Source organism: Cryptomeria japonica, chromosome 4 (assembly GCF_030272615.1).
Source record: "Cryptomeria japonica chromosome 4, Sugi_1.0, whole genome shotgun sequence".
NCBI classification, from domain to species: domain Eukaryota; kingdom Viridiplantae; phylum Streptophyta; class Pinopsida; order Cupressales; family Cupressaceae; genus Cryptomeria; species Cryptomeria japonica.
This window is the reverse complement of record NC_081408.1, coordinates 499,770,337-499,782,639: the sequence shown is the minus strand read 5'-3', so window position 1 is coordinate 499,782,639 and position 12,303 is coordinate 499,770,337. Positions and strand designations below refer to the sequence as shown.

General features: G+C 36.9%; 1 protein-coding gene across 2 annotated transcripts in view; it reads right to left on the bottom strand.

Annotated features, from left to right (window-relative positions):
• Positions 1 to 12,303, bottom strand: part of LOC131060360 (uncharacterized) — a 174,488-nt gene that overhangs the window by 139,997 nt on the left and 22,188 nt on the right. For both annotated transcript variants that reach the window (XM_057993540.2, XM_057993539.2), the window contains exon 2: positions 133 to 207. In XM_057993540.2, the coding sequence (XP_057849523.1) occupies positions 133 to 207 (75 nt within the window). The remainder of the gene's footprint in view (positions 1 to 132; positions 208 to 12,303) is intronic.

Genomic DNA, 12,303 nt, shown 5'->3' with positions numbered 1-12,303 from the left:
ATTTTAAAAAAAAAAAAAATAACACTTTAAAAAGTTATCATAGCAAATGATGTGTTCACATAGAAAAGTTCTACAAATATACAAATAGAATACACCACATTGCAGAAAACTACCAGGAGAAACAGCAGACACCTCGTCACAAACAGCTTTGGCATATGTCAGATCTTCATCCCATGGGCATGCTGACCAAAAGTTCTCAAAGTCATCCTGCAAATATTACTAATTTCATTAATATCTTACAGGATAACATAACTTTCATGGTTTTGGACAGAAACTAATTTTATAGATTACAAGGAACAATGATACTACAAAAAAGTGTTTAGTGATTGAATGTATCAGAACATTGTAACTGGTAAATCAGATATTTGCATACTGTGTTGTAGAAATCTTAATTAAGGTCTTAGAAGTACAAATTTGAAAATCAGTTGCAAAAATACCTTCAGCTACAAAATAAGAAAATAAAAGATAGGACTAAAGAAGAACGTATTCGATCAATAAGACACAACATGAAGTTATCTATAAACCCCAAGTTGAACCTCATATTTCCATGAATCATTTAGACCAAAAATTTCCTTACTGATGTTAATTTATGCACCTTTTACAGCCTTAAACATTAAATATTTGATTGGTGTAATTATATTGTGCACTAGTCTACTTGGTTATCATTTTATAAATTTATTGGTATTATGAAAATGTGCACATATAACAATTCCGAGCAACTATTATGCTTCCAGGAAACCAGAGAAAGGAGACAGCAGGGATTCTCATACTCTACATGCTGCACAGTCTTCATTAAGTGTGAATAACAAGTCTTACAAGTACACAACATTAGTATACACCTTGTAGGAGGAATTCATGCAACAAAGAAAACTATATTAAAGATAGTTTTAAAGTCACACTGAGGCTATCCTTTTTAAACCAAAAGAAAATATTCATAAGACAATTCCTTTTAACAAAGGATTCACATTATTCCCTCCCTATCGAAACAAAATTGTCGTCAATTTCAGTAGTTAATGTACAAACTGCTGCTTAAGAGAGGATTGAGATAACAACTTTGCCAGTGTCACCAGGATGCCTTATTTATCAAACCAGTTAGGTGAAACCTTTTGGAACTGTATAGCCAAAATAATTTATCCAAGGAGTGGAGAGAGATGGTAAGATGAAGCAAACTGCTTAAAACATGAATTCAAATAAAAAAACTTGTTAATGAAAAGCCATCTCATAATTGAACTCTGTGTCAATGCATTCACCGAATTTTTAGCTTCAAATTCGTAAATGCTCACCTTAAATTAATACAGCGGAAATATGAGTTTGCTTTTATTTTAATAAGGTGCTTTTTTAGGGTTCCAGCTATTTTGTTTTATAAATAATGCAGGCTGAAGCTGAAGTTGGTCCGTCGCGCAACTGAAGCTGGCCATGCCTGTTTGTGCTTCGTTTGTGTCTGTTTGTGCTTCATTTGTGTGTGTTTGTGCTTATGTTCATGAGCTCAAAGCTGTTCGTGAGCCCCTGCCCAGGCGCCACAGGTTTCCCCCGCAGTGCTGCCATCAGAGCTCAAAGCTGTACGTGATTTTTTGTCAACTTGCCCAAGTAGGCCACTTATTCTTTTCTGTTTCATATTCAGTTTTGTATTTTAGGATTTTTGTTTTGTCTTTTTAGGTTTTTGTTTTTTTCCTTATGTTAAATATTTATGTCATTAATATTTATTATTATAATTTTTGTGATTCATATTCACCGTGAAAGTGTTATTAAGTTAAAGATTTATGTTATTAATATTCATCATTATAGTTTATGTTATTCATATTCACCATGAAAGTATTATTGTTTTTTTCCTTACCGGGTGAGAGTTTTATTATTTTATAATTTTAATTTATATTAATTTTTATTAAAATATCAATATTTAGTATATTTAATTTATCATTATTCTATTTTACTTATTGATCTGTCAACTAGAGTAAAATATTAAATATTAAATAGTATTTTTTATTTTTACTTGTTATTTGTTTTTAATTTTAAAAACTATATATTAATTTTTGCTTTTATAATTATTGGATATATTACTTAGATTTTAAAAAAAAAACTATCGAATTTTTTTTCCAAATTTTTTGTCCTTGCCGTACTTCATCCAAATTTTATGGTTGCCAAACTCGAATTCAAATTCGAACACGTGACTTAGATTGAACTCATCTCATTGAGAAGCCATGTCAAATAAAAAGGAATCACTATGCTAGAAGAATATATGCCCTTGTAAGAAGAGGTTTTAAAATGATGAAATGAAAATAACTCAAAAATGATAGAGATATTCATCTGAAAAGAAACAAGTGCTTATAATTTTGGAAACTAACCCCTGTGAAGTTTCAGCACAATCCAATAACTTTCTCTTACAGGCATGAATTGCAAGTTGATAGCATGCATTTTTAGCCTTGACATGTTTGTTAGAACTGATTCTTAAAGTGCAATAAGTAGGATAATAGCAAAAACAGATAACAGAATATTACAGGAACACCCAAATTAGGTATACGTGCAAATAACAGCTATAAATCTTTGAGGCTCGGATTTGCCTGATGCACGTGGCTTGTGGGTGATCATGTGCATCCCAAGGGATTAGTCTCGCCTCAGCTCGCCCCTTCCTAGCCCCAACTTGACAGTAAGTAAGACCAAGGCAAGGCAGGCTGCAGGCTGGGCTGGGTCACGGGGATACCCAAGTTAAAATAAAATAAAATAAAATAACAGCTATAAATTGCAATGGAAAATGATACCGCAATACCAAAAGATGAGTCTATGGTGATTGTCAAATATCGCACCCTTGAGATACCTTTCCATAACCACAACAATAATTAATTAAAATATGACTTTAGGCAGCTTAATCATAATCAGGTCGCTTGGTGATAACTAATCAACCCAAATACTGAATAAGCTACATACACTATCCCTCTTAAAAAATCAGATAAACACCCATCTGTTGGTTCAGTCTTGCATTGGGGAAGAGTGTTTTGTGCAGATTACCCTGCATGAACTTGCTCCAATTGTACTTGCCCTTGAACTGTCATAGCCTTCTCAAAGACCTTACTAAAGTCATCGTTGACTTGATCTTCCTAGGCCTATACATTAGACGGTTCTTCATGATGTACCAAATCCACAGATCATTATACCTTGGTTGATCCTTTTGAACTTGCAAACCATGAGACTAATTAGATCTTGATGACAATGGTTTGCCTCCTTCATTAACACCATGTAGGTGTGGCATTTGAATTGTTACAATAAAATGAACCTCAAATTTGACGTACTCTTGAGGTGGATTCATTCAATTGGCAAATTCATATTTTCTTTTTCATATGCTGCCAATGAGTGACTTAATTTCTAAAACCCTGCCTTCAAGTCATTGATCATAGGAATTCTAGGATTGTTTAAGCAGCTCATAATGGTTGGAAATCATCATTTTGAATTGGATAGAAGTAGTTCAGATAGCAGTATACATTTTGAATAGAGCTCAAACCAGGACAATGACTACCAAGACACCATATGAGCTATGGAAAGTAAGACCGACTCAAATCAGGACAATGACTACCAAGACTGCCAAGGCATCTTAAGTTTGATTCCAGATCTGATGAAGGTATTTTTCGTGGGTATTCTATGACAAGCAAGGCATATAGATGTTATAACAAAAGGTTGAGGACTGTGGAAAGTGTCAATGTAAGTGTTGACGAGACAATACAGTTAACTGATGTTCCGGATGAAGATGACAATGATTATTTAGTCCACAGTGAAGATGAAGGTGCAAGAAGTGAGTCAAAAAATACAGTTGCAAAGACTCTGGCCAAGAAAGTCCAGAAAAATCACTCTAAAAATCATATCATGGGAGATGAACAAATACATTTTCCCTAACTACCGAAAATTGAACCAAGCACTTTTGCAAAGGCAAGCAAAGAAAAAGGTTGGTTAGAGGCCATAGAAGAAGAGTTAACTTAGATTGAGAACAATGAAACTTGGGAGTTGGTTTTGAGACCTAAAGACAAGAATGTCATAGGTACCAAATGGGTCTTTAGAAACAAGTTGAATGAAGATGGAAAGGTGATTTGGAATAAGGCCAGACTTGTATGCAAAGGATATGCTCAAGTTGAGGGAGTTGATTTTGAGGAGACATTTGCTCTAGTAGACAAACTAGAGACAATCAAAATATTTCTAGAATTATTAGCATTTAAGAACTTCAAGGTATATCAGATGGATGTCAAATCTGCATTTCTAAATGGAGAATCAGAAGAATAAGTCTGCATTGAACAACCGGAAGGATTCCAGTATACAGACAAACTGGATTTTGTGTACAAGTTAAAGAAGGCTCTCTATGGACTCAAACACATCCCTAGAGCTTGGTATTCAAGATTGGATAGATATCTACAACAGCAAGGATTTAAAAGAAGTAGTGCAGATGGCAATTTGTACATAAAAATAGATGATGATCAATTGTTGATTGTAGTTGTTTATGTGGATGACATTATCTTTGGAGGTAGTAGTGATGCAATGTGCAAAGGATTCTAGAATGCTATGCAAAAAGAATTTGAGATGTTAATGCTTGGTGAGTTGTCTTTCTTCCTCGATTTACAAATTTCTTAATCAGAAAAGGAAATATTCATATCTCAAACCAAGTATATAAAAGAGATGTTGAGTAAGTTTAAGATGGACGAGTGCAAATCAATAAGTATGACTATGGTTACTGGGTGTAAACTAAGCAAAAATGATGAATCTGCTCTAGCAAATCAAATCCTTTACAGGTCCATGATTGGTAGCTGCTTGTATGTGACTGCATCCAAACCGGATATAATGCAAGCAATGGGGATTGTAGCTAGGTTTCAAGCAACACCTAAGGAAACTCATGTCAAAGCAACAAAAAAAAGATATTTAGCTATCTAAAGGCTACAATGGATTTTGGTTTGTGGTATCCTAAGAGTGAAAGCTTCACTAACTACATACACATATGCAAATTGGGTCGGAAGTATACATGACTAAAAGAGTATAAGTGGTGGATCTTTCTCTTTTGGTGATAGTCTTATATCTTGGTTGAGTAAAAAGCAAGACTCAATATCCCTATTTACAATAGAAGCGGAGTACATTGCAGCAATTTCTTGTTGCACTCAAGTTTTATGGATGAAATAGAATTTGAAGGAGATGAAAGTAGAGTTTGATAAAATCCAGTGTTACCCAAAAACGTGTTTCCACCCTAAAGGTACATGTTTCAAAAACGGTAATGGTTTCAGGTACGGGGGGGCGGCCGGAAACATTTCCAAGTTGTCCCCAATCAAGCAAAATTTTCGGAAACCGTCTTGGAAACTCAAAAACGGTCAACAATGTAGTCGGAGACCATTGACCGTCCCCTAAACAGCTGGGGACAGTCAAGCCATCCCCCGACCGTCCCGGGGACGTGTTGTGACCTTTTCACACATCACCCCATTGAAAATGGAGACCCTCCCTTTTTCCTGCTTTCTAAGGTTTTTGTTAGAGCCTTGTGACCTTCCGGCACCAGTACTGCTTTTTTTTGTCAATTTTGAATGGTCTAAGTTTTGAAGTCATGAGTCAGTTTGTGCAAACTAAGGTCAGAACAAAGTTTAGACACCGTCAAAGTGCCTAGAAAGGCCGAAGGACAAAGATTGCAATTGATTTGAGTGGAATTGGACAACTTTCTATTTTTGGAAAGTTTGCTTTTTTGCTTTTTCCTATTTTTTAGGAAGTTTCTGTTGAAAAATATAGCTAGAATCGGATCCTAACCTGATTAGATTTTAATGTTGCCTTTGGCAATTAAAATTTAAAATATATATTGTGATAATTAGAGCGATCAATTATGTAATTGGGCTGGGCCCAAACTCATGTAACTTGTAAATGGGGTAGGCCCAATTTGGGCGGTAAAACACATATGTATTTGAATATATAAGTATTGTTTTTGGCGGCAAGATACAAGGCCGACTTGGGAGATAAGAAGACTTGTGCCTTGTATATAACAAAGGCATATTGACGCCTTACAACATAATCACAATCAGTGAATGATCTCTGCATATATGCAATCTGCCATCAGCGAATTTGTAACATTGATTGGTGAGCATAACGAACTTGTTATCCGCAACTTAACATCAGTAATCACTGGCAAATATACCTTGCACTTCAGCGAACATGATTGGAGATTGCCGAATTGTTACTTGTCATTATTCGATCAGCATATACTTCAGTTCCGGTTGGGTCGTTGTATTGTGGATTACATATGTGCTGGGTGTGGATATTGAATAAGTCTGCCCCTACATTGATCCCCTAAAAGTTCCAGATCAGATAAGTTTATTTTCCATGCTCTAAGCGAGCTGAATTGTACATGTAACACTACCGATTATAATTATTTTGATCTGGATCTTTGTTGCTGTGTTTTTCCTCCAAGAGGGAGGTTTTCCCAGGGTAACTTTGTGTTCGTATGTGTGTGCATTTGTCTATTTCTGAGTTTTGTTAATTCTGATCACTAAAATTTTAACAAAATTAACAGTTTCGTTTTTGGCACTTTAAGCATGATTCCCGAAATGGCTATTTTTGGAAAGTTTTTCCTATTTTTTAGGGATGCTTGCTTTTTCTATTTTTGGAGAGGGGATCTAGGGTTTGCATTATTAGATCCAAGATTCACTGAAAATAATTGTCATATTCCTCCGAAATTCAAGTTTTGTTCAAAAAGGCCAATTTCCTAAATTTTAGGGATCCAGAGGAATTCAATGGATGAATGATGAGTGGTTTTCAAATTTCAAACAAATCCGAGAAAAATTGCACAAGTTATGAAGATTTGAAGTTTTGATCTCATGGTGCACAAATTTCACCAAGTCCGCCCTCCTTGGTGCCTAAAATGAATGAAATCCACCCTTGGTTGAGTATAATATGCATGAAGTTAATGAACTCCACCTTCACCTTGGTGCACGAATCTCCTCAAATCTGCCTTTGTACAAGGTGCATGAAATCAATCAAGTCTGTCCAAGGGATTTGGAAGTGGCATGAGAAAGGTTCCTAAGTCAAGGCCAGTCCACCTAGCAAACAAGCAATGTGGCATGAAGTTGATGAAGTCTGCTCTCCTTGGTGCCCAAGTCAAATCCGCCTTGAATGAAACAGGTGCCTCAGCATGATAAAGTCCACCCTCCTTAGAGTCATAAATGTGATGAAGTCCGCCTTGAAGCTAGATAGGAGTGGCATATGTTTTGCTAAGTCCGCCCTATGGAGAGGTTGAGTGCACAAGATGAAGCAAGTTCGCCCTAGCATGATGTGTGGTGCACAAACATTACAAAGTCCGCCTTCCTATGTAGGGAATGAAATCAATAAAATATGCCCTCATAAGATATTTGCTAATTTGGGAAGAAAGAGGGTGATGTCATCAAGATTTATCTTCAAAAGTTTGAACTATGGCTGATTTAGAAAGTTTTTGAAAAGAGAATATTGAGTTCGAATTGCAACTGAAAACCAATTTAGAAACTTTCATTTTGAACTGAAATGGAGAGTTCGAACTTGCCAAAGAGATGACAGTTCACTGAGGTCCAATTTAGAAACTTGCTTTGCAAATTCGAAAGACTAAATGTCCAAGTTCGATGTATGGAGGACAAATTAGAAACAAATTTTATAAGATCCTTTGTGTTTCTAATTAGGAAATTCGAACTCTAATACAAATACCTTCTTCATTATTTCATTTCTTCATTTGAAGTTCAAACTTTCAAGAGCAAGTTGAGAGTGTTTAAGAGAGATTTTGTGCAGGTGAAGGACAATTTGAAGAGTTTTGCAGGTTGAGGTGATCTCAAAGGAGATTTTTAGATTTTCAACATTTTTCACAAGTTCATACACAGATTGAGGAAGATTCTTGAAGAACAAATTCACAATTTTTTTAAGATAGACCTTTGATTTTCTATCTTAAGCAGCATCCTTTCTCTTCTTTCTCATTTCTGAAGGTGAAAAATGAATCTTATAGGCAGATTATTGGGTTTCTTACCTGATTTTTTTAAAGTTTTCAAAGAGAAAGAACAAATGCAACGAATTTTCCTTCTTCTCTTTCTCATTTACTGCTCCATAAGTCAGTTAGATTGAACTAAATCAAATTTTCTTGGACATAGTTTGCTCTCAGGTTCTGATCTTTGATTGAGATCAGACCTTGAACTTCTTGAGTTTGGCGATTTTCAGGGGTTTTCTTAAAATTTTCAGAATATCCTAAATGTTGAAAAACCCAATTTTAAAGCTAAGTGTTGAAAAGAAAGTAAAAAAATCATGATATACTTAGCTACCAAACTCCAAAATCACACCTAAAATGCAGATCCTAACTTGAATTTATTCATTTCTTTTGCAGATTTGGATGACCTCTGAGATTGGAACATCACACAAGGTCAGGATAAAGTTCCAAGTCGACAAAGATTCCCCTCCGGAATCGAAAATGAACTCCAAGTGGAAACAAGTGGGACATACAAACCTAGGACACAGAAACCTTTGAGAATTCAAGAAGCGGATGCTTGGCAGAGACACTCAATTACCTACAGCGATAGCAAGGAGAATGATGCGGAATGGTATAGTGCAAGTTGTTGGTTTCCTTCCAATAATGCAATGTACTGAATTGTTAGTAGAGTGTTCCAAGCATTATAACCCAAAGAATAGAGAGATAGTAGCACCTAATGGAAGGATTCTCACAAATATTGGAGAAGTAGCAATTAGAGAGGCTTTCTGTATCCCTGAATACCACAACACGGTCTACATGACCAAGGATGAAGCAACCTAGCTATACAATGACAACGTAGAAGAATATGAGGCTAATATCAAACATTCATGGTTGGAGAAACCTAGGAAAGGTGTTTCCAAGCTACATAAGCTCCTTGTGAGGTAATATTTCAAAGAAGATTATAGAGAACTCATCGTTTTACTGAACAGAGTCATGGCCAGCCAGCAGGGTGCTCCCTTCGAGCCATGGATGTTAAGATGATTAACTAGGCTAGAATCATCAGTAATAATTTGGATGATCAGTTGAGAAACTTAGAGAAGAATAGAACATTTTATATGAGTTCCTATTTGATCTATTCTTTAGCCAGGACATACAGATATAGAGGCCTTTTGTGTAGAGGAGCTGTTGGAAATAAGGAGAACTAGTTCGTTGTCTACGATTGTTATCCACAGCTACACCTGGAGGAGAAATTTCATTTGAAAAGAGTTAATGATGCATTCCTAATGCATATCACAAGAATCCTTCAGGGAGGTCTTCATCAGCGACTCTCTCAAGAGTCAAAAGATTTTATTAGCAAGTTTGGGTATTGGTATATCCAATATCCCAGGTTCACCTACTTAAGGATCTAGGGAATCTCCAGACAGCCGTATAGACTACCCATGTTTCCTACAAACAGAATGGTACTACTTGAAGTAGTAAGACAGTTGGAAAACTTTATGATTGTGCAAAGAAGGAAACAAAAGACAGGTGCGTCTTCTCTCAATATCAGAAATGGATTGGAGACATGTCCATCAGCCCAAGCTGCTACACGTGCCGACAAGGAGATTCAATGGTACCCATTCTTTCAATATCAAGCAAGAAGCCATTTCGATCCTTTTCATCGAAAGAAACAAGTTGATGGAGAAAGGTTTGAGCATAGACCAGATCTCGAAGATTATTGGGCTAACGCAACTAATAGCTTCGAGATCAGAAAGAGATTTTGGTCCAGGATCCCGCTGAACTTGATCAGGGCATCCGAGGTATTCCAAGTGGCAGACTTGAGGAAGACAATGAATATGAGCAGCCACATTATGCCACCCTAAAGAATGAACCTTTTGCTCAAGTTGATTGGATAGAATCTGAAAGAGCTGACCTAGGTGATCTTATGAGACCTGTGATCAAACACTCCAAATGGTGGGAAGCTCAGAGAACAAAGGAGCTCAAAACAAGGAACGTTGTCTTCACCTATGATCTCATGGGGACTGATGAGTCCATGTCTTCGAATCATAGGAGTACATCAAGTAACCCAAAGAATCCAAAGAGCATTGGGTCAAGGAAAAGAAAAGAGCCCACTGAGAATTCCATAAGGGCTAAAGGAAAGAAAATCACTGGAGATGCAGATGTGAGCAGAATGCATAGGTCTAGCAAAGGGACTCAAAACAAAGGAGCTCAAAACAAGGAACGTTGTCTTCACCTATGATCTCATGTGGACTGCTGAGTCCATGTCTTCGAATCATAGGAGTACATCAAGTACCCCAAAGAATCCAGAGAGCGTTGGGTCAAGGAAAAGAAAAGAGCCCACTGAGAATTCCATAAGGGCTAAAGGAAAGAAAATCACTGGAGATGCAGATGTGAGCAGAATGCATAGGTCTGGCAAAGGTCATTCAACTATAAGCGCTACATCTACTGCTCCAGTAAGAATTGAAATTGATGAACAAGAGCAGGATAGTAGAATGGGAAATAATGAGACAGAAGTTACTCCTCTCGTAATTGAGGAAATCATGGAGGAAATGGTTCAAGAACCAAGTCAACCCCTTATTCTCACCAGAGTTGTAGAAGTTGAGAACCCAAAACCTCAGAGAGAATTCCTCGATGGCATAGTTACTGCACCTAAGGAAGTTGAAGATAGTTTTGATGAGTGGCATGGAACAATCAACCATCCTGGATTGGTTGAGGGAAAGAATGAAAGCCAAGGTTCCTAAGGAGGATCATCTGGTAGAAAACATAGTAGCATTCTTGGCTGAATTGAATAAACCAGCTGAAGTAAGACCACCTAAACCAGCTACGAAGTTCTCTTTGATTCAAAGAGATAGTGTAGGGTTCAAATCAGTACAGGTAGCAGTACCAAAGGCAGGAAAAACTCAAGATAGCATTACTCCTGAGGATTATGAAGTCACTACTATAAGTTTAGGAAAGACCACCGAGATTCAGGAAGTCCAGGAATTCAATGATACTTGCAAATCCATGGAGAGATTGAACAAAGAGGTTGGAAAGAGAAAGAGATTGGAAGCTGAGAACGAACAATGGAGGAAGTATGTTCAACACTTTACAAAACCACTTCATCGAGAAGTACCAGTTGCTCCTCCCGCACCTCTTCCACTATAGTCAATGAAGGATTATGAGGATATGAAGACTACATTCAGAGAGGCCAAAGGATGGACTTTTGATGCCTCAGAGCGTGCTGACATACTTGTTGCAAACCTAGTATCAACATATGACTCCACCTCTTCCTTGTTGAGCTGAATCCAAGACATAGCTGAAGCTTGGGAAGATGTTGAGGAGATTCAAAACAGAATAATCCCACTCTTGAAGACCATCAGAGGGCTTTCTCAACGGGATTTGGTAGATAAAGAAGTTATTCAGTCAGGGGATAGATATGATTTCAGCACTTGGTACTTTTCTTTGACAGCCAGAGTTGAATCTTTGAGGAAATTCGAAGCTAAGTGTTTAGAGATAGAAAAGACTATCAGAAGTATTCAGGACAAGGTCTTCCTCGTAGCAACCAAGATATTGCAGCAAGATGAAGTGCGAGAGAAACATTTACGTGCAGAGAATCTGAGGGCCAAAATTCAAGGAAACTTCTTCAAAGTTTTAAGGCCAATTCTCAAGGATGATCTCACCAGGATTTCGAGATTCTTACTCATTGATGAGAACTTCTTGGCATAGGCAGCTAATTGGGAAAACACTCTCACCACATGTACTGATGACATGGACATGGTTGATTACCAAATTGGCAATTTGCCAAGTGTCACCATGGAGGAGATTCAACCATTAGTGTCCAAATACATTGCATCTACCGAAAAGGAAACTGGATGCCCACCTCAGTGAAATTAGCAGCTACGCCACTTGTCTCCTTTTCATTTGTTCAAACTGTTAGAGATTTGGTAAACCCTTTTTAGGGTTTTGATCTTTCAATCTGGGCCCTTGATCGCTATTAGATCTCAGCCATTCAAACTTTTTGTGTGCCTATATAAGATTGCCTCCTCTCATTTGGAGAGTGTGAGGTTTTTGAAATATTGTTGCAAGAAGCTCATTTTCAGATAATACATTACTTGTGTGCTTTTTCAAAAGGCTTTGTAATCTCTATTATTTGAGTGATTAGCAAGGTTTTCGATTTCTTTGACACCTTAGTTAGATTTTATTTCATGTCATTAGATTGAATGAAAGATTTGATAAGTATTGATTCGTGGTGTAACTCTACTCATACTTTTGATGAATAGATGATTTTTATTCATTGTGCAAAGTTAGTCTGAGATTTCCATTTTGTGTATGCTTGAACTTCCGATCATAAACACATTCCTTGAAGATTGCATCCGCTTTGTGTAGTTGTCTTAAGCAAGGCG